Raw genomic sequence first — 21,292 nt, forward strand, 5'->3', positions numbered from 1 at the left:
AATTTCCTTCCCATAGAGAGATTATCATGTCATTTAATTAGTTTGTTCGACTCGAGTCGAAACTATACTTCAATCGTAACCTCATTGTTCCTATTTTTTAAGGAACCCTAATCAAACCAAAATCTACGGTTTCGGTTTTCGATTCGAATTCGATAGTTCTTATTTTAAAAATAAAAATTTTTTAATTACAATTTTTAAAAATAAATAATTTGATTAGTCCTCAAAATTTAAGTGAATCTAAATTCATGATAGCTTAGAGAGAGAGAGAGAGAGAGAGAGAGAGAGAGAGAGAGAGAGAGAGAGAGTATAGAATGCAAATAAGTAGGCAATTGATAGGGGAAGGTGATGGACCAATTGGCAGACACGCAAGTTGATGAGAAGGTGGCATGTAGAAAGATACAATGCTAACCCACTTTGTCGTGTAAAACTAACAAAAAGGACTTGCCATCCAAACCCTAATCCCACATTTCTTCTACTTATCCTCGGCCCCCCCTTTTCCTCCTCCTCCTCCTCTTTCAGCCTGCTTTCGTCTACCAGCAGGAGGTTATGGGATCGGCTTCGGCGACGGCAGGGTCAGACGACACAAAGCCATGCCCCCGAGGTCACTGGCGGCCGGGCGAGGACGAGAAGCTGCGGCAGCTGGTCGAGCAGTTTGGGCCGCAGAACTGGAACTCCATCGCTGAGAAGCTCCAAGGGAGATCAGGTACTGCGTAGCTCAGAGCTCGCTTCAATACGTCAGTCCCCGTGGATCTCACCAAAGCTCGGGTTGATCGCAGGCAAGAGCTGCAGGTTGCGGTGGTTCAACCAACTGGACCCGAGAATCAACAAGAGGCCATTCACGGAAGAAGAGGAAGAAAGGCTGCTGGCAGCTCACCGGATCCATGGAAACAAGTGGGCGTTGATCGCGCGGGTCTTCCCCGGGAGAACCGACAACGCCGTGAAGAACCACTGGCATGTGATCATGGCTCGACGGCAGAGAGGACGATCGAGGCTGTTCAACAAGAGAGCTCCTCGGGACCTTCTTCTCGACTACACCGACGGCTCGCCCAACCGTGTCTTCCAGTTCGGGAGTGCTGCCGAGGAGACGAGTTCCGTGCGCTCGTGGGTCTTCTCCGGATCGGCGACGCAGTCCCCGCCCAGACCGTTGGGCGGGGAGAAAGACGCCGCCTCCATTCTCGGCAGCTGCAAGTTCCACGGCCGGTCCTTTCACCCTTACCATGCAAAGTACGAGTGGGTGCCTCCTCGTGTTTCCATGAAGGTGTTCTCTCCGGGGGATGACTCGGCCATGTCGACGAACCCTAATGAAGAGCATGGAGGGGATGATCGATCCTCGAAGCGCAAGGGCGTTCCATTCATAGACTTTTTGGGTGTCGGGATTACATCTTGAATCCAAGAACATCCAAGTGTCTCGGTAGATTTGGTTCTGAACTGGAAAACGAGGATCTTGATATGTATTGTTTGCTCTGAGACCATCCGAGTTATGGAACATTGCATGTTAACTTGACATGAGATGTAGCCAATGCTGCCAACCTACTAAACTAAAACTATGTGAGCTTCAATGGCCATACAAACACTCTCTCTCTCTTTCTCTCTCTCTCTCTCTCTCTCTCTCTCTCTCTCTCTCTCTTAGATATACCTATAAGTCTTTTGGCTAACATTCTTATTACACATAATAAAAATTTTATAAAACAAATAATGTTTTATAGTTTGAAGTGTTGGGTAATTAAAAAATAATATATATAGAAAAAAAGTTTATTTTGGAGATTGATGTCTGGAGTTACAAGGAAATATAGAAAAAATATATTTTTATTCGTGAATAACTAGATATTATGATAAATTAATATGGGTATATGTTGTAAGAATAAGTAAAATGATGATTAATGTTAGGGGGTAAGAGGAGACATAGAGAAAGACGTAAAAGAATCTTAATAGAAATTATTAATAAGAATTTAAATACTTTATACTTAATTAAACATATGACTTTTTACGAATCTCAATTGCGATAAGAGATACATGCATCGACCTCAAATAGTTAAAACTTATAATACTAATAATATTATTATTTATATTCAAAGAAAAAAATAAAAAAAATTCATTCTAAGGTGTACATTTTAACCATGATTCTGAAATTAACGCGAAGCAATTGGTAAATATGCTTTAATAAGAAGAGTAATTAATTTGACAAAGTCTTGGATTAATTTGGGAGAGGAATTGAATCGATGGAGACTCGCCATTCTCGTGAACACACAAGAAATGAAGATGAGAAAAATCACTTAATTCCTCAGCTACGTAATTAAGATCACCCAACACCTCATGATCCACGATAATTAGACTAGCAAAACTGCAAACAATGTAAATTGATTTTTTTGATTTGGATTCTTTATCGTCTAAATTGCAATCTTACAGTGTTGCCAAAGCTCGTCTTTACAAAGGTCAAACTCAGGTAATGTGTAATCATTCCCCCTAATGAGATACAATAAGCTTATGGATGGATTTAGCGATCGAATAGGGTTTCTTGTTCGGGTCTCGTTGGTAGAGGGATGATGGAACAAATCTACCACCTTAAACATGCATGTTGAGGCATAAAGAAAGCTGAACTCCCTCTTCACATCATCATCATGATCATCGAATTTCCATCCACCGTCGATGAAAGATCGTGTTGAGCGTTAAGATGGTTAGATTCTGAATGAAGTCACAATCTTAATGGTCATGCTTTGAATCTTTACTCTCCTCCAATTAGTAGCTTTGAATCTTATTGTTAGTATACATATTGATTGCCCGACACGTTAAGTAGTTCGGAATTAAAATTTATCTCGCCAACTAAGCCTATCGCAAGTTTGGTGTCGAGTGATCGATGGATTCAAATGAAGTTGTAAAAACTACATCCGATATGCTCGATAAGAACTCCTCCGATGGTTAAATTAGTAAGATCGAAGATAAAAGAGAGTAATAAATGCGTAACGTTTTGAATTAAGTGGAGTGTTGATTTATGAAGTGATTAGCTTTATGAAGTAAGGTATGTATAAGGATCTACAACTTGTGGAATTGTCCATGTGTCACATCCAAGTTCTTCGGTCTTGTTTGGTAGAGGTGTTTCACCGAGCTTTCATCAATCTTCTTCTCTCTTACCAACCAACCTGATTTCATTATATTGATCTGCATCAAAGGAACGACTTGGAAATATAGTAATCATAATAAGCCTACCAAACCTATATATGGTTTTGATGAAAAGAAGTATTTATAAACACTCTCCATAGATTACGTATCAAAGCTTGTTCTTGGTTCTTAGTTTACTTATTTTGTGATTCTTAATAATGAACAGGAACTTTACGATGATGAAATCCATGCAAATGGAAGGACTATTTACAATGTGAAGTGTTGGGCCATGAGATGGAACCCAATCTAATGGAGGATACGAGCATCGCATGATCCATTAGGGATGGTAATATTGTGCCCATCCTTTATTTGAATCCAATCCGAATTAAGTAATTTCTTTATTTTCAAAATTATTATAGGCTCGATTATAGGATATCCGAACATGATCCACAACCAATTATCATCCCTAGCTATGAAAATTTTAATCAACTTTTCAATAATATTTTTAAGGAGGACTTGAATATTTGTAGATATTTATTTGAAATGGAAGAAGAATGCTCGATTTCAATTTTAATGCCACATGGAACAACTAAGCTTATATTATAAGTTCGGCAATAATTTTTTATGCATGGATAAAAAATTATCTATGTTGCTTACTATTTTCTAGATTTGTGAGGGATTTATAAACTAATTATATATTATCTCTTGTGGTTAGACCTCTTTAACATCCTAATTCTTAAACTTTAAAATTTATGTTAAAAATTTTATAGTTATAAAAGTAAAGTATTTAACCCAATTTATCCTAATATCGTCGGTTTTACCGACATAAAATATAAAGTATAGGAATGACACGAAAATAATGGACAAAAGGGTAATTTTAATATTTTAGTTACCTTTTCTTTTGTTATACCCTAATTAAAATTTCTTAGTCAACTTGCAGTAGTGGCAAATGATGGCATTGCCACACTACGGGCGACACAACTTGCTCTTGATGGTAGTAGGGGCTGAGCCCCGAGGTCCTCGAGATGTTCTCCATGCTGGTGTACTTTAAGATTAAAGGGCTAAAGGTGGGAAAGAGGACGCTCGAGTGTGCAGTGTGCCTCGATGATTTCAAGGATGATGAGGAGCTCTGTCTCCTCCCTCATTGCAGTAATATCTTTCACTTGGATTATATTGATGCTTGGCTTGCCTCTCATGTAACTTGCCTTATCTGTCATGCCAACCTCACCAAGCAAGTCGTCGATGATAATCTCGACTTGTTACGTATATCCACCCCTGTTATAAACGTGGCGGATCTTCAGCCCAAAACTACTACCCTATCATAGGATAATGTCACCATCGTCATGGACCCACAACGATGGCGGCAAAAGAGGAGAAGCTGAAAAAGGCAACCACATAATTGGTGTGGATTAGAAGTTAGAGGTGGGCAGCCTTGTCGCAATCTAAGTGATAACTGGTGAAGCTCCCACAATCTCATTCAATTAAGTATTTCAAGGTTCGACCTATGGAGGACGTTGATCGATGCACCCTTTGCTTGTCGCTCTCACTCCTCTTCCTCCATTGACATCGCTTTGCCTCTGCATTGGCAGGAGGTGAGGCATTTGCATCAGCATAGCTCGGACTATGAGAGAGAGCTTTGTCAGTTGCTGCCTAGATTGCGACCGGGCCACTCGCCACTAGCTTCCAATCCATGTCAATTTTGTGGCTACCTCCTTTCGCTCCTCCTCTTCTCCCACCATCATTATGGGTCCATAATGCTAGCGATATGATCATGTGACGAGGTAATAATTTTGGGTTGAAGACCCAATAGTTGACTAAGAAATTTTAATTAAGATATAACAAAAAAAAAACATAATTAAGATATTAAAAATAACCTTTTACATATTATTTTCATGTCATTCCTATACGTGTTATATCTTTCGTTAGTAAAATCGAGAGTAAACGAGGTTAAATGTTTCACTTTCATACTTATAGAGATTGTAATAAAAAAAATTTAAATTTAAGGATCAGAATGCTAAAGTAGTTTAACTATAAGGGATAATATGTAATTAGCCATACTTTTCTTTTCACAAGAAGAATTACAAGATTAAACTTAGGTCGAAAAAAAAAACAATAATATTATTTATGTTCTTTTGATTTTATGATCAACCTTATATATAATTATATATAATTGTCTTAAAAAATTGGAGGAATATAAGCATATGGCTACCAAAAAAATTAAGAAAAATGAACATAAAAGCTTTATATAGAACATTAGCAAATTAGATATACCCGACCAATTGCTAACCACTTATGAGACATGTTTCAATTTCGGTTGGTGAATAACCCTTTCAACCACTTTGTCTCTAATGACAACAATCCAATTCATGATAATGAGAGCATAAAATAACCACAAACAAAGTTTGTGTCCAATACAATCGGAAGCGACACTAATCACTGATAGAGGTCAACAACGATAGGGATAGCCAAGCAATCTATAGTGCAAAATGTCCCCCCATTTGCAACAATAATTGAAATCAAATGACAAATCCATGCAATCATTTTCCCCTATATCGATTCAAGTGACAACCATCAAGCATATGATTAATAGATAATAAGAGGTAGGTTAATGATATATTATATTTACCTTAATGTTGTAGAATGTATTTGATTAAGTACTTGATGTACTCGATGTTTTGGTTCAGATCGAGAGACTTCCACGTGCCACGTTTCGAGAATAATTATGTCACCCAAAGATATTCAATTTAAATCGAATCAATAATACGTACGATGATGATTGAATGATTCTAAATCAAATCAAAATCAATTCGAAAACAAATATAAGTATAATTATTCGATCATCATCGTACGATGATCGAATAATACGTACGATGATGATTGATTAAATTCGATTCTTAAAAATTAAAATATAAGTATTATTATTCGAAAACAAATATATAAGTATTCATAATAATAATAATAATAATAATAATAATAATAATAATAATAATAATAATAATAATAATAATAATAATAATAATAATAATAATAATCACCGCTCCTTAATATGATCAATAAAAGTCATCCTTCCTTATTGTATTGTGCACGTGTGAGGGTAGAGTTGTGGAACACGTTGAGGAGCATTAGATAGGGTGAGGACAAGAGAGCGTTCGATCGAGATCAGGACGGACTTGTCGTCGATCAAAACGTGCACGTCTTCATGAATCACATGGAGTTATCAATTGGCACGATAAGCTAAGTGATTAATGACACGTGTTTTCGTGTTGCGGGTTTGGATCCATTATGTGCGGTAACTTGACGTGTGGGCTCCGCTTGTCATGTGAGAGAGCTGAGAAGGTTGTGGGGGATGGAATTTTGGGACGAATAAATTATTCAGCAATGCTCGAATTCCAGACTTCAGACGCGACTCGAGCCACGTTGACTTGGCGGGCTTGTCGCGACCGAAGTCGTCGTGTGTGTCGGGGCCTCCACGTGGCACTGTCAAGTCTGACAGGATGAATGGTCGAGATAAAAAGGCTGGCTTGGCCCCACGGAATGCCTTCTGCAATCAAAGCCTCTTGCCATAACATCTCAATGGGTCCCACGTGGCTCCATAATTTCGACGAATTATGAGACTGGTAGAAAATCGGGCCACGTAACAGGTGAGTGAAATGCTACGATGATTTTTTTGTGTGCACATGATTCAGCTGACGTGTGAATAAATGGTTCACCTACCGCGCTCTACGCTTTGAACGGTCATGATTAGATCAGTCTGGGCTTTGGAACAATCTCAGCCCTTCGCATGGTCAACGGTCCTCCGCCGTGGGCCAACCCAGACCCAGCCTTCGACCCTCGCGCGCTCTATAAATCCCGCCCTTCGGGATACTCCATCCCTCGCTCTGTCTCTCTCTTCTCCCAGTCCCGAGTGCGAAGATTCCCAGTGCTGCAAGCGAGAAGAAAGATGGCGAACTCCCCGGTGGCAGTCACTGTGAGGTCGATCTCTGCGTTATCCGGCCCCAGGAAGACGCGCATGCACCGCCTCATCGAGGAGGAGGGCATCGTGCTGATGCCCGGGATCTACGACGCGCTCTCGGCGGCCGTCCTCCAGAGCTTAGGGTTCCGCGCCGGCTTCATCTCCGGCTACGCCGTCTCCGCCGCCCGCCTCGGCATGCCCGACATCGGCCTCCTCACGTATCTCCCTCTTACCCCCAACCCCTCCATCCTCCCCATTCCTCGTCTGATTTCTCTAATTCGTTTGTTCCTTTTGTCTTTCTTGAATTTTAGGCCGCCGGAGATGGCGGATGCAGCTCGAGCAATTTGTGCCTCGGCTCCAAATGTTGCATTCATCGTTGACGCTGGTAATCATCTTCTTCCGCTCGTATTATTCTGCTCCTTTTCAACAGCATTTCTTCAGTTCTCTGTCAAATTTTGTCCTGCTCTGTTGTTACTTGAGCAGGAAACCCTAATGTGTCTGTAAGCACCAGTAAGGCGAAGAGTGATGTGCTTGGTCGTCACTTTTGATGCTTACTGGTAGCTTTGAAGCTTACAAAATATGGCAATTTGCAGGCACTTTGACCACGACAGTTTATGCTCACTTTTCACAGTTTAGGTAGACCAATTGATTTGATGAATATAATATTTTACCACAATCTTTTCAAGGAGTTCTGGAACTTCGAGTAGTTTGAATTGTGAGTAATGAATCCGCTATCTCAAAGAAACCTATGTAATCAGCATGAAAATAAAAAATATATGTAAATTAATAGAATTGGAAGAAAATATAATGTAATACTTGCAACTTGAACGGTTCCGCTATCTCAAAGAAACCTGTGTGCAATGAATAGTTTTTTCTAATATCATTAAGGAATAAAGATAAGAGGGCTGTTTATTACTGTCATATGTATGCAAGCTTAGCATATCCAACACATGGAATTTATTGTCAGCCTCATGGTGAAATATGTATATGTGATTAGCCAGTCGAAATCTTTGATCTCATTAGATGTGCTTAATCAGCTCACTCTTTGTTTTTCTGCCCAAAAAAAGGTCTATTTGATGTGTTTTATCCATCTTGTAAATGCACTTCGGTTATAATTTTAGTTCTCTGAAACATTTCAGATACCGGAGGTGGCAATGCTCTCAATGTCCAAAGGACTGTCAAAGATATAATTGCTACTGGTGCCGCTGGTCTGTTTCTTGAGGTACGATGATGATGACTTACCTCCATGCTAGGAATTGCAGTCTGCTCTCATTTAGTTCTTAGTTTTAGAGCTAACTTTTTCTATTTTCACATTGATTACAGGATCAAGTTTGGCCAAAGAAGTGCGGTAAGAGAACATTAATCTTTTCTTACAACTAGCCATTGGTATTCAACTGTGGCTGATCTTAACTGTGTTGTTTCCTGTGGAATCTGTGTGACGAGAGTTTTCTTTTTTGGCTTCTTTTTTTTGCTCTCTGGCAACCAGGGCATATGCAGGGTAAACAGGTAACAATCTGACATGAAAAACGAGAATTGTTGTCTTGTTTTCTTTTCCCAGCTTCAATAATGTTTTAAATTCAGGCATGAAACTTTGCTTCGTGTCACTTGTCTTAGGTGATCCCAGCTGAGGAACATGCTGCAAAAATAGCAGCTGCAAGAGAAGCCATTGGTGATGCTGACTTCTTTCTTATTGCTCGGACTGATGCTCGTGCCACTGCAGGTGGTCTACCTGAAGCGATTGCACGGGCTAACCTCTACATGGAGGTATCATATTAATCGAATTACTAGGTCTATTCATTTTTAATTGACAACCAGCAAGTATTTATGTTTTTAACTTGCCAATTCTTGCCTCACCATACAATTGAATGAAGTTATATGATAGTGATTTTTGCCCTTCAAAGGTATATCTATAATTCCATGATAGGCTCCGAATTACTACATGCCTAGAAACTTCGATGTAGGTTTTTTGAGAATCTCTCTTTTACTATGTGTTGATTGGTATAGGTTTTTTTGAGCATGCCCATATATAATACTTGAGATGTCATTACCTGATGCTTCTAGATGTCAAATGTGGCTATTCTTTGTGTGGTACATAAGGTAGTAAGTGAATCAGAAACAGAGGGTCACTGCAAAAATTATTCGACATCTTTAGTTGCAGTTGTTAAACTTTCAAAAATTGTTGGGTATCATTATCTTGATCTTTGTTGTAAGAATTTAAACTCAGTATTCTTCTGAAGAACTTTACACCGAAACTGTTAACATATTTCTGTAGACTGCTTTGAATCTTGCATCAAGATCCACTAACAGTAAAATCTCTCTCACACACACGCATTTTGATACGCATAAAGCTCCTACTGCCTTTGATTGGTTTCTCCAACAAGCAACAAGCTTTCTCTCGATTCGTAGAGAAACTGATGACTTTGGCACTGGCTCATTGACTCGTGCAGGCTGGAGCAGATGCCTGCTTCGTCGAGGCACCGAGGAGTGACGATGAGCTGAGAGAAGTTTGCAAAAAGACAAATGGATTCCGAGCGGCCAACATGCTCGAAGGCGGCTTTACACCCTTGCACACACCTAAGGAACTCAAAGAGATGGGTTTCCACCTCATCGTGCATTCCACCACGGCCGTCTATGCATCTGCACGCGCATTAATCGACGTCCTCAAGGTGATGAAGGAAGAAGGAACCAGCAGAGACCAGCTCCACAAGCTGACCACATTCGAGGAGTTCAACAGCTTGATCGGATTGAAGACATACAATGAGATCGGAGCTCGATACGAAAAATTCAGAGTTCCATCGAACTGAGCGCAGAATAAACATATCAATCGTGGTATCTTCATGAAGCATAGTTGAGTGTCTAGAGATTAAGTTATTGTTGTTGTGAGGAGTTGAGCTACTACTGTGAGGTTTTCTTTCCTTTTGTTCTTGTAGTTTGTCATTTTGAGTGTGCCATGTTGTGTGTGAGTCGCTTGTAGTTATACAATTCTTTCTCTTATCAGCAAAAATAAATAATATGGGATGTGATATGACTCCATTTTCGTCCAAGAAGGTTTTTTTAGTCGACTGTTTGATTGACATTGCTCTTTGTCACCAGTAAGCATAGATGTAAATTTTGATACTCAATCAATGTGAGAATAAACATACATATCAGGGTTCTGCATTAATCTCATTTCTCATCGTCGCTTATGATGGTTTTGCATTAATAAGCATGCTTAATCCTAAAGGAGCCAAACCCTTGAGAAAACTCATGTAGGACCCTTAAAAGAAAACGATGTAGGACCATATAGAGAAAATAATTTCTTGTATGTTTATGTGCTCAAGAGATCTTGACTTTGGTACGAACATTGATAAATACATTTAGTTTCATTTGATTAAGAACTGATTCTCATACAAACATACTGATAATTACATGCCACATAATGATTCTAAGAAATGAAGATTCTAGTTGTTAATAAGAGATAGATTTGATTAAGAACGGATCCTCATACAAATATAATGATAGTTACATAGGACATAATGTTTTTGGAAAATGAAAATTATAGTTGTTAACTAGTTTAAATTATAGAAAATGAAAATCATACTAACTTGTGTAATATTTTAAATGTGCTAACTAGTTTAGCCGATAATTGACAGTTTGTCACAAGGTTTGCAATACCGTACCGTACCGGAGTTTCGACCTGGGCTCAGTATCGATACGGTACGGTATACCGCTCGGTACCTGGGCTCGGTACTGCTACAGTACTTAACCGGAAACAGACGGTCCGCGTATCGAAAACAGGCGGAAACAGGCGGTCCGCGTATCGAAAGCCTGTCGGACCGGTACGTACCGCCCGTACAAATATTATTTTCTGGGTTTAAATCCTACTTCTGCCGCTTACCTATGCAAAAAAATTATCTTTTTGTCAAATATTTTATAGCTTACGATGTATAATATCATTTCTTATTGCCATATATATAAAGCCACAGAAAATTAGTGATATTATTTTGAAAACAATGTTTAGTTTTGATCTTTACAAGTATTCCACTGATTTCTAATGTTTTCCAAGTTTTTGGTTTCTGATTTCACAAATCTGATTTTTCTACAGAACTAAAGTCTTCAATCTGACTAACCAAATGGATCCGATTTTAAAAGCCCTGGAAAACATTAGGGTACAAAAGTGAAATAAACCAGGGTCTTCATCTATATTGTTTACTCTTAGATCTAGCTTCTTGGAAGAGAAAGAAGAGGAAAGCATAGGAATATAATGACAAGGCATAAGCTAATAAGCAGTCAACCCCCTCATGCATGCACTTTGCAAAGGAGGGTGAGAAAGAAGCTGTTAGTTACCTCTGTTCCTGCCAATTGGTTCTCTCTTTGACCCATGTCAGTGAATGATTCTGATCTGCTTCAGTGACCTAAAAGGTTCAGCAAGTTATATTAGTATCAGAAGACAATTCAACAAGGACTTCAATGTACACAAAATGATGCAGAAAAACCTGTCTCCAAGTAATAAGATCAATGCCCTTATCCCATGGGACAGAACCTTTAAAGCACCATCTGGTCTACAAGACCCCAAACAGATAATTCTGGAATCCATTCGGTACATGCAGCTTTACTAGCAGTCCCTCTCATTCCATATTTGAATACTTTACATTTTGCGGGATGTTTAATCTACATGCAGGTCTTACTAACAAGCCTCATTCCTTAAGAGGCCAACCCTGTGCCCCTGATCAGCTCAAGAACTTACCAAACAAGTTGCCGAAGGAGAAGCTGGTCTTGGCCCAGCCACTGGCCTCGGGAGACTTGGTGGTGGAAGGTACCCTCTTCACGTTGAGCATCACGGTGTGTCCAATCTCCTGTCGGAGAGCTTCGATGGTCTTCATGTCCACTGGATTCCCGGATGGGTCCCTCACGTAGAACACGTTCATGGCCTTCTCTCCTATGGTCGTCACATCTGCTCTTAGTACCGAGAGGCCATACTCCCGAAGAACTCTTGTCACATCAGAGAGCAACCCTACTCTGTCTCTAGCACAAATCTCCAAACTGAATCCCTGCAATTGACCAAGTCCTAGGATGATGAGATTGATTGAACAGAAGAAACAATATTCCTGTTTACTAAAACTTCATGCCATTGTTACAAGATAGCAAGATGACAAGGATAACTAATGAGAATTAGATCAGAATTTTGTAGCAAAATGAGAATAGATCAAAAAGATTATTCTGAACTTTTGTTTGGTCTATTTACATATAACAATCCTACAGCAAGCTCTTTATGATTGTACACTAAATACTAAATTGTTAAGTTGATCTTTCAGATATAATGTGAGTTTGTAGACTTGACAAACAACTTAGTATTCTTCAATGTCAAGTCAAGTAGATAAAAAAAAAAATGCAATGAATGTTTCGGTCACATGGTGCCCTTTTTCTTGCATTGTCAATGTAAAGACTGCAGAAAATGCTAGGTTGATTTATATTCTTGATAAAAAAAATGTTTTTCTTCAAAGCATCATCATTTAGCTGATATGAACCTGAGCATTATATAACATCCTGGTCAAGTTGGAACAAAAGTAGATGCATCAAACCAGTTTTCAAGGAATTCAATTTTCGACCTCTACGAGGAAGTGATCAACAAATAAATACCTCAAGCAGTCCATATAATTGACTTTAGTGCAATCTACAGATTCTCTTTATTGCACCTATAAGCAGTCAAAAACATTAGATAGCAATGTGGCTGAACTTGTAATCTTCTAGTGTCCATATTCAAATATACCTCTATCACAAGTGGCAGAAATCACACATTTACTAGACTCGGAAAGAACTTTTACTTCACCTCAGATACTCTTCTAAGAATTGCAGCTTCGAGGCACTTGATGACCCTCTCCTTTTCATCTTTTGAATCAAGGATCTTTCCATCCTTGTGACGAATATATAACTCCTGCAGATGAAGAGTTGTTTTTTTACAACCATCTTGAGCAATCATTAAACCATGCTTAGCATCGTTATCAGCCAAGCAATATCTTAACCAACAAAACTGAAAATCCGTTTGAACATGCCAAATTGCATATATGAACGTATAAATTAAACCAAAAAAATTGACGGTGTTAGATGAATCTTACAAAGCATGTCAAAGACAAGATTCAGAACATAAGAGGAATCTGGCTTTTATAATTTAAAATGGTGCAAGGTGCACAAAATCTCACCACTTAATTTGCAAAGAGAATAGAAGGAAACTTAAATTGACATGATGAAATTTGCATCCTATACATGAAACACAGCAGCGAATTATACAACAAAATGTGCTTACAAGAATCATGAACATTCAACTTTTCTATCAACTGTAATGATAATCATATGCTAGCCATGCACTAACATCTATTTTGCAACCATCTAACACGCTCAGTTACTTAACTATTAGTTCATCTCAACATATTAATGGAAATTTATGCTCGAAAATAACATGACCTAAACAAAAGAAATTTGCTCCATACCTCCGTAACAACTGAAATATTATGATTTGTAGTTAGGAAAAAGGACAAGTTTTCTCATCATGTTTGTTGTGTGAATACCTGTACACCATAGGGGCCATCAGATGAGACTGAGGCATGGGAAACAACAAATTGCATGTCCGTCAATGTGCAGACTATATCAAATAACAACTTTGACCGATCTTTGCACTTTATGTTCACCACTGAGTAACCTTTGTCCTCGCATTGATCAATAGTGATGACTGGCCTGAAAAGCATGTCATCTTTCTCCTCTATAGCGCCACCATAACCTTCATAGTCCTTGTCAGCAAGCATTAGCTGATGAAGGCGACGATCCACATGAGTGGAACCTATAGAAAAGCTAGTGCAAGAACCTTTTACATCATCACCACAACCACGCAAAACATTCCGTAGCTGCTCTTCCATTGTACACATGTGGCTAGGTTCCTTCATTGGTTCAGATGTGGCCTCATCATTTATGTATATAACACAAGCAACCCTCATTTTGTGGGTCCAAACCTCAGCAGCTACCACATTGCAATGCTGATTTGCAAGGACCGCAAAGATCTCAGACAGGAGGCCTGGACGGTCTGTACCAATTAGTTCTATAGCAATGTGATTACCAAATGAGTGCATTCCCACTGATTTTCCTGGCCATGAGTCCGCCTTTAGGCTTTCTGGACCTAAAGCCTGAAAATGAACAAAGGGAACACTACGAAACAAGTGAATAATTTATGCATCCAATTTTCATCAGGTAAGTTATGGTTGTAGAATATTCTAAATCCAGCATGAGCAAGTATTCAATGACATGAAAAAATAAAATTTAGATAACCCCAAATAGCTGGGATATTATTGCTTTTGTTGTTGTTGTAAGAGCAAGTATTATTTAGTATAATGAGATAGCATCTGCTAAATACAATCCATGAGATTGCAACGAGTAATCTGTTTTTGCCTCTCTGCCTAAGTTTTGATCATAAATATAATTGTATTGTAACATGCTGTCATCAAGTTTTAAAAAATAGTTTATTAGGTTTGTTGGTGACAATGAGGTGTGTGGCTAGTTTATGTTAATTAACAGAAATTTATATGAAACTGCATTTCATAAGCATCGGTTCCAAAAAAAAAAAAAACGCTCTTCATTTCAGATATCCTTCATTCCTTTAGATTCATAAGGAATAACTGTTTATAAGCAACCCTTCATTGCCTGGTGGGGATAATTTAGGCCATCCTTGACAATGCTATTCTGGTTTATCTGACACTATATTCTAGAGGTCTGCCCAATGATGCTTGATCTCAAAATGGATGATGATCTCAGAAAACTAGTAAATTATAATAGTGATCAAAATGAGAAGACAAAAGAAGCCTGCTAAATTATTTAACCATTATATTGCCTGCTAGATTCAGTTAAATCAACATTCAGAACCTTAACCTCCTAACTGGTGTAGACAACTTCAACATTGTATGTTCAGCAAAGCAGATATTTAGTTCTATTATGAACTCTGTCTACTTGAAGAAGGAAATGAACCACAAGTTTACTCTCTTGTTTAACAGTTAGCACTAATATTAAACATAAAATTATTACTATTATTATTATTAAAAAATAAGTATTGATGTCACCTTCTCAATGTAGTCGATAGTCTTTTTCTCGGTAATCTTTCTTCCTTGCTGATCAGTAACATGGAATACTGATTCATTCAAAATCCAAAGAAAATTCAATGCATCTACTTTGAAGAAAATTCACAAAGATTGTTGTTGATTGTATCATGAGCATACCATCCATAAACCATGTGCCATCAGAAGTGATGTAAGCTTTAGAAATGGCTAGGTCAAGGTCGCTCAAAACCTGCACCACTTCCAAAAGTATCCCGGGCTTGTTCACACTATCCACCTAAGCACAAGAAGAGAATAAATTAGTATATATTACAAAAGAAGATTAATGGACTGCAACTTTTGCATTTTTTTGTTTTGCTTGAGGAACTGGTATCAGACCATGTTACATCAACAACATTAGAGGCAGTCAAGCTATTTTAGATGAGGTTGGATATTAGTGCAGAGTTGGAGCTGAACGATGATGATATAGCGAATAAGGAGATCACTTTTTTTCCATTTCTCCTTTGTCTCTCTCCCTTTCTCTTCAGACTCTGTTATCAAATGATGGCCTTGATTTTTTTATTCTGTATTCCTCTTTCTTTCATGCCAGCTCAGAGGACCACTTCCTCACAAAGTACGCTAACCTGAATTATTTTTGCTGAATCTACTGTGTGGGACAAAGTATTTTTTACTTTCTTTATGTTGATTTTTGCACTGGGCGTAGGCCCTTCAAGGCTTATTCATTCTGCTTAGATGATTATGCATTTGCTGGAATAATCACCATAAAGAAAAAGGTCCATTAATTACACAAGGATTCTAGACATGGAACATAATCATTTTCTATAACACAACCATAGGAGACCTTAAAAGACAAAAGATTGTGAATCATGTAGTTGAACACTGTTGAATAATATTGATTGATTGAGGATCTAAAGGGTACAAAGATAAAGATATCTTACCTTAACAAGTGTACAGTCATTGCAGGTAACATTGTCTATACACACTCTGCAAATTATTTACACAAGCAGCTTATTCAATCATCTTGAAGAGAAGGAAAAATATCAAAATAACAATGACAATGTATGAGAAGCATATGTTGATTAGGTACTAATAGCACAGATATGCATGTAAAATATGGAATTATGGATATTACTATCTTCTGATCTTGTAAGTGTTCAGCTTATAATGTCAACAAAATTATCTCACTTCTTATTGTACTCTGTGATGCCATATATCAGAAAATGCTGATGGCCATCTAGAAACCACATAGAATCTTTATTAGGAGTAAAGAAATGAGAGAGGAAAAGAGAGAGAGACCTTGGGGGATTGATCCATTGGCTGAAATTTTCATAATCAGGGTCGAAGTAAGGTCGCATGAGGACCAAGAAAGGCACACAATTCTCTGGAAACAAAAGATAGATGCTGTTAACATTGTAAAAGGATAATATTGTATCCTTTTTTCAAAAGAAACAATCATTATAAGAGCTATAAGCAACAGTTACCAATAATTTTCAAAGTAACACCTTCGTTTCCTTTTCCAAAACAACCTACCTTTAATTGCAGCCTAATCTCGATTAGGTATCCTGTAGGCTAAGGAACTTGCACTATGCTTATATAGCATGGTATGTTAATAGATGCAGAGAGCAACTAACTAAATAGAAATTTGCATCTTGTATTAGCAAGTATACACTTGAAGGAAATAACTTCAGCCAGAAGTTTCCACTCCGATCCCTATTCATAACGACTCACTATTAACTATAGAAAAGATCTTCAAAGAGGTGTTGCACATCTCAATAAATAATTATTTAAACAAAAAACAAAGAAAAATAAATTGATCTGTAGGACATAAACTCTGAAATCTAAATGGTTGAAGGTCTTCTGATATTGTAAGTAGATGATTACTTTGCCCTTTTCAATCTACAAATGGGTTATTATGTAAGAACTTTTCAAGTTTGAATTGTGGAATGACGATTGGCAAAGTCAATTAATTTCTTCTAACATAATATGAACAGCTAATTGAGAAGAATATGTCCAAAAAATTATGCTAAAATCTGTAAATCCAGATTCAACCAATCAAGTCAACCTTGAAAACCTCAAGGCAATTTCACTACGAAATTCTAGAACAAAACTCATTGTCAATACACTAAATGCTTTCCCTAAAACTTCTCCGAACCTTAAGTTTAAAACTAAGTGACTTCGTTCCATATGGTCTTCCGTGTCGCAATCGATTGCTCTGCTTTCACAAAGCTGACAGATCAAGGCACTTGATGGAGAAATTTTTGGACCCATCGTGGCTTTGATATCCAGAATCAAAGTAAATAATATCACAACAACCAGAACCAACCACGGATTAACAAGTAGCAACACCAAGTTGCATTCTGAAGCACAGCTTATCACGAGTTACGGACCAGTGGGAACAATAATTTTCTAAGGAGAGGCGTGCAGTGCTCCCACTGAGCTCCACCAACCAACAAGCAGATTCGAAATAAAGAATAGCACTACACGTAGATGTGACTGTGCGGAGAGAGAAAGCAAAATTCCATCTCGTGTCCAACTCACAGACGAAGGCATCAAGCTTTGGTGCTGAAGGAAGGAGAGAGCTGAACGTTACGGAATAAAGAGCCCAGAAGACAGATTCAAGACAACACTACTGGTGGTCGCCCAAAGTAGGGCGGGGAAGCAACCTTTTGTGCGACCGTTGACAAGGCGATACGACTGGTGCAAATCATAGCACACCCATTGCGTGCATTCTTCAACCCTTATGGTGGAGCAAAAAGACGGGTTTGGATGGCTGTGATTGCGTGCAAAAAGTGCACAGTGAATCCCGTGCCCCACGAGCCGGGAGTCCCTGGGTCGACAAAGGTTCAATCGCGTCGCCATCGGACGTACTTTGGTCTCGTTGCGTTGTAGTTTACGAGGCAACTAGTCCCAAACCATTCTCCGGCGGATTTAGACCGCCCAAGAATCTCTTTCACCAGGTGCTCTGCGCAAGCAGCCATTGGCCCAACTGCTCAGCAACGTTTTCTTTAATCAAACATTGTCTGTCATTTCATCAAACAGCGGAGCCGTGCGCGGTAGAGAACCGTCCACCCCGCGCGCGCACACACTGATGCGATGAATTCATGGCATCTTGAAGACGAAACAATTGTGTGACCAAAATGCGACGAGCACAACAGCCTCATGCGGACCAGCTCTTTGCCCCTTTCTCCAACCTCCGGACTCCACTGCGAGCTCTCGCACGCAGACACCGTGGGTGGCCTGGCCTCGTCCGTTCGTTCAATAAAACAAAACAAGGAAAACCGTGGCACGCACAAGACTTGACATGGGGAGCGTGCGATCTGCACCCGCTCTGAGCGCCCATGTGGTGCGTCCACTAGCAAGTGCGCAGTGCAGAACAAAAAAGGAAATATTTTTTTCGCCCTGCCGCTGCAGCGCCGCGCACGGCGCGACAGAAGCTGCAGAAAACGCCGGAGGGGACCACGTACAGGCTCCCCTGGTCCGACCGATCTTCATCGGACGGACGGGGTCCAATCACCGTGAATCGCCCGAACGAGGAAGAAGAAGAAGGAGATCGATGGTGGGAAACCACACCTCCAACCCATGTCCTTCTCGAGAGAAAGGATCCAGAAATCAAAGGAAACAAAAAAATCAAAGCCATCGAATGGAAGGTAGGTGGTGAAGACTTACCACCTTTTCTTGGCTCGCTGGAGTCGTTCCCGAGCGCGGCACGCAGGAGGAGGAGCGAAGACGGGGGGATTTATAGAGGGGGAGGAATCAGATCAGATAGAAGGATGGGATTATAAAAAGAGGGAGAAGAGGCGAGATTCGGCAAAGAAGATGGCCGAGGGGTATCTTTCGACGTCGGAAGGGCACTCACAGCGTCAGCGACGCCTCTCCGCTCGCGTCTCCTTTAAAAAGGAAGCTGGCAAATGGGACCATTCCCTCTTGCTGCGCTGCCCCCATAAAAAACTGCCTCTACGTACCCATTTTGACCCAATGGGTCCCACAAAAAACTCCTCGCCCCGGAGCCAGTCATTATAAGAGTATCTCACGCGGGTATTCACGCCCAGGTGGAAAACATTCTTCGAGGAAACGGGAACCAAATGGACGCGCGCGGCGAATGGGGACGACGGCCGGCGCCCATCCGAATCGTATCCGCTCGGCCACCCGAGCGCTTATTGGGTGACTAAGGTGGGCCCCGCTCATCCATCCGCAACGGATCACCAGCCGTCCAAACGATGGTAGTGCGATGGATTTCCGCTGTCGATCACGGCTCGAATCGCAAAGCAAAGGGTTCGTGCGGTACGGCGTAGCGTCGAGGATAACTTTACGTGTATAATACGTTCCATACGAGTGGCTCCTCAGAGGAGAGATGAGTGGGATTTGACCTCTCTCTCTCTCTCTCTCTCTCTCCTGTATTCCATTCTTCCCTGTGAAAGCTATTTGGATTTAGAGCTCGCCAAATCTTGATGTACTCAATGGTACACACCTTTTGTGCTTACAATATTCTTCACCATCCTTTCTGTGTTATTCGGTGGAACATTATATGAGCATCACATTTGGAAGTCATGATGGATGTTACATGAATAATATTAATATCATGAATGCACTTCAACAATGATTGATAGTATTATGTAACGAGAGAACAAACAATGATACCATAGTATGGAGGTACTCTCTTTTGCATGCAAAGTACCAGCTAGAATTAGTGCTGCAAAATATTTTAATTTTGCACTACAAAATATTTTTAAATTAAAATTTTTAATTTTATTCAAGTTATCTCTGTGACTTATTAATATTTTTTAATAAAATCTGACATAGTCTTATGCTAGCTATTAGTGGTTTATGCAATCATCACCGATATAGTTTTACGTTAGATATTATTAGATAATAATAATTATTATTATTGTTATTTGTTTGAATTCAATTTCTTCTTAAAAAAATAAAGATGAATAATATTATAATAAAATATGAAAGAATAATCTAAGATAGTAAGGTGTAAGATAATTAATATTAATGATATGAGAAGAGATATTGTGGAATCAAAGGATTTGATAATTCAACTCCCCTATACGCCTCATATTTTTATGTGTACTAAAAACAGAGTTTATTTAGAAATGTATATAGAATCCATTTTTATTCATAGTTGAAACTATAAATAGGAGGTAAATCAATTCCCTTTTTTTTTTTTTGGTGAGAAAACATAATTTTTTAGAAGAATTTTCCTTAGACTATTATAAATATGATAACTCATAAAATAGATGATATATACATAAAATATATTTTTATGAGTTGCCATATTCATTTCAATTGATAAAGCATTTCAACCCCATTTTTTGTTTTTTGTAAAAAAATAAAAGTTGTATCATTGGCTATATGGATAAAAGAAACAATTTATTTGAGGAATTCAAAGGGGCAAAATGGATAATAGTATGTGCAACCCTAGAAATTATATGCATTTATCCTCACTTAATGTACTCTATTTGCCATGAAATTATCACCAGTTTCTAAGATAAATAACATCACAAGGTTCAAATAAAACCAAAAAAGAAAGAGCATGAACTCAAAGGTGGTTGAAGTGACTCATTGGATCACATTGTATATGCTCCATTAGATGAAAAGCTACACCCTATAAAGATTTGTATTGCCTATTGTAACTTGTTTTATAATATTTCTCCAACTAGCCATCATCTAAATGCAATTGTTGAGCATTGATAGTGCCTTTAAGCAAGTTGGACCATCATAAGTCTTTTATCTCCTCTATCTCTTCCTCATACTACATAAACATTTCATTTAAATTAGATGTAAGATAGACCTTTGTCATTATCATAACTTGATTATTTTAATCATTATCATGCCTCTTCATAAAGAGACATTACTAATCCATCTATAATTTTTAGAGACATATTTGGGCTCATGTAAAACTCTAAACCATCTACTTGTTCTTTTATTGTGAAGAGGTAAGCCACATGACCAAGCTTTTCTTGCTCATTAGGCATAATTATTCTCACATTCTACAGATATTTGCTTCCAATTGTTTAATCTACACCTCATGCTGTAATCCCATATCTCTTCATTCTGTGCATACACAAGCCATGAAGTTTATCTTGATACACAAGCTAGAAGGGAACCCAAAAAATAAGTGATGTCAAAAGAAAAGGTGGGTCAACTCAGCCAATATGATAGTCAA

At 38.8% G+C, this 21,292-nt stretch overlaps 3 protein-coding genes across 6 annotated transcripts; 2 read left to right on the top strand and 1 right to left on the bottom strand.

The window, feature by feature from the left end:
• The first annotated feature begins 360 nt into the window (after positions 1–360).
• Positions 361–1,565, top strand: LOC103997447 (transcription factor MYB52). Its single transcript, XM_009418664.3, has 2 exons — positions 361–703; positions 777–1,565. The coding sequence occupies exons 1-2, from the start codon at positions 547–549 to the stop codon at positions 1,385–1,387; spliced, it is 768 nt and encodes a 255-aa protein (XP_009416939.2). The 5' UTR covers positions 361–546; the 3' UTR covers positions 1,388–1,565.
• Positions 1,566–6,972: 5,407 nt separating this feature from the next.
• LOC135622776 (carboxyvinyl-carboxyphosphonate phosphorylmutase, chloroplastic-like) lies at positions 6,973–10,081 on the top strand. The gene is made up of 7 exons (XM_065124944.1): positions 6,973–7,266; positions 7,360–7,433; positions 8,188–8,270; positions 8,372–8,396; positions 8,535–8,554; positions 8,663–8,812; positions 9,496–10,081. Exons 1-7 carry the CDS (start codon positions 7,037–7,039, stop codon positions 9,850–9,852), a joined length of 939 nt encoding a protein of 312 aa, XP_064981016.1. The 5' UTR covers positions 6,973–7,036; the 3' UTR covers positions 9,853–10,081.
• A 967-nt stretch (positions 10,082–11,048) lies between these two features.
• Positions 11,049–18,995, bottom strand: LOC103997445 (ACT domain-containing protein ACR3). 4 transcript variants are annotated; one of them, XM_065124943.1, is made up of 9 exons: positions 18,790–18,995; positions 16,420–16,504; positions 16,062–16,107; positions 15,286–15,400; positions 15,130–15,197; positions 13,594–14,202; positions 12,858–12,962; positions 11,775–12,078; positions 11,049–11,442 (listed from the first exon to the last, which is right to left on the bottom strand). In XM_065124943.1, exons 2-9 carry the CDS (start codon positions 16,476–16,478, stop codon positions 11,435–11,437), a joined length of 1,314 nt encoding a protein of 437 aa, XP_064981015.1. In that variant the 5' UTR covers positions 16,479–16,504; positions 18,790–18,995; the 3' UTR covers positions 11,049–11,434. The 4 variants fall into 4 exon arrangements, with proteins under 4 accessions (XP_064981015.1, XP_009416936.2, XP_009416935.2 ...); XM_009418661.3 differs by lacking the exon at positions 11,049–11,442 and having other exon boundaries at positions 11,513–12,078; positions 18,793–18,995; XM_009418660.3 differs by lacking the exon at positions 11,049–11,442 and having other exon boundaries at positions 11,513–12,078.
• Positions 18,996–21,292: the final 2,297 nt, after the last annotated feature.

This window comes from Musa acuminata, chromosome BXJ2-9 (genome assembly GCF_036884655.1).
Source record: "Musa acuminata AAA Group cultivar baxijiao chromosome BXJ2-9, Cavendish_Baxijiao_AAA, whole genome shotgun sequence".
In the NCBI taxonomy this organism is placed as follows: Eukaryota; Viridiplantae; Streptophyta; class Magnoliopsida; order Zingiberales; family Musaceae; genus Musa; species Musa acuminata.

What these genes read in the sequence shown, in the direction of transcription:
- LOC103997445 (XM_009418661.3), bottom strand. Translation starts at nt 16,478, where the DNA reads ATGCGACCTTACTTCGACCCTGATTATGAAAATTTCAGCCAATGGATC. An exon ending in CAATGGATCAATCCCCCAAG is followed by an intron (nt 16,108 to 16,419) that starts GTCTCTCTCTCT and finishes AATAATTTGCAG; the next exon opens with AGTGTGTATAGACAATGTTA. An exon ending in ATGGCCCCTATGGTGTACAG is followed by an intron (nt 12,963 to 13,593) that starts GTATTCACACAA and finishes CTTCATCTGCAG; the next exon opens with GAGTTATATATTCGTCACAA.
- LOC135622776 (XM_065124944.1), top strand. Translation starts at nt 7,037, where the DNA reads ATGGCGAACTCCCCGGTGGCAGTCACTGTGAGGTCGATCTCTGCGTTA. An exon ending in TGCATTCATCGTTGACGCTG is followed by an intron (nt 7,434 to 8,187) that starts GTAATCATCTTC and finishes GAAACATTTCAG; the next exon opens with ATACCGGAGGTGGCAATGCT. An exon ending in CCGCTGGTCTGTTTCTTGAG is followed by an intron (nt 8,271 to 8,371) that starts GTACGATGATGA and finishes CATTGATTACAG; the next exon opens with GATCAAGTTTGGCCAAAGAA.
- LOC103997447 (XM_009418664.3), top strand. Translation starts at nt 547, where the DNA reads ATGGGATCGGCTTCGGCGACGGCAGGGTCAGACGACACAAAGCCATGC. An exon ending in GAAGCTCCAAGGGAGATCAG is followed by an intron (nt 704 to 776) that starts GTACTGCGTAGC and finishes GGTTGATCGCAG; the next exon opens with GCAAGAGCTGCAGGTTGCGG.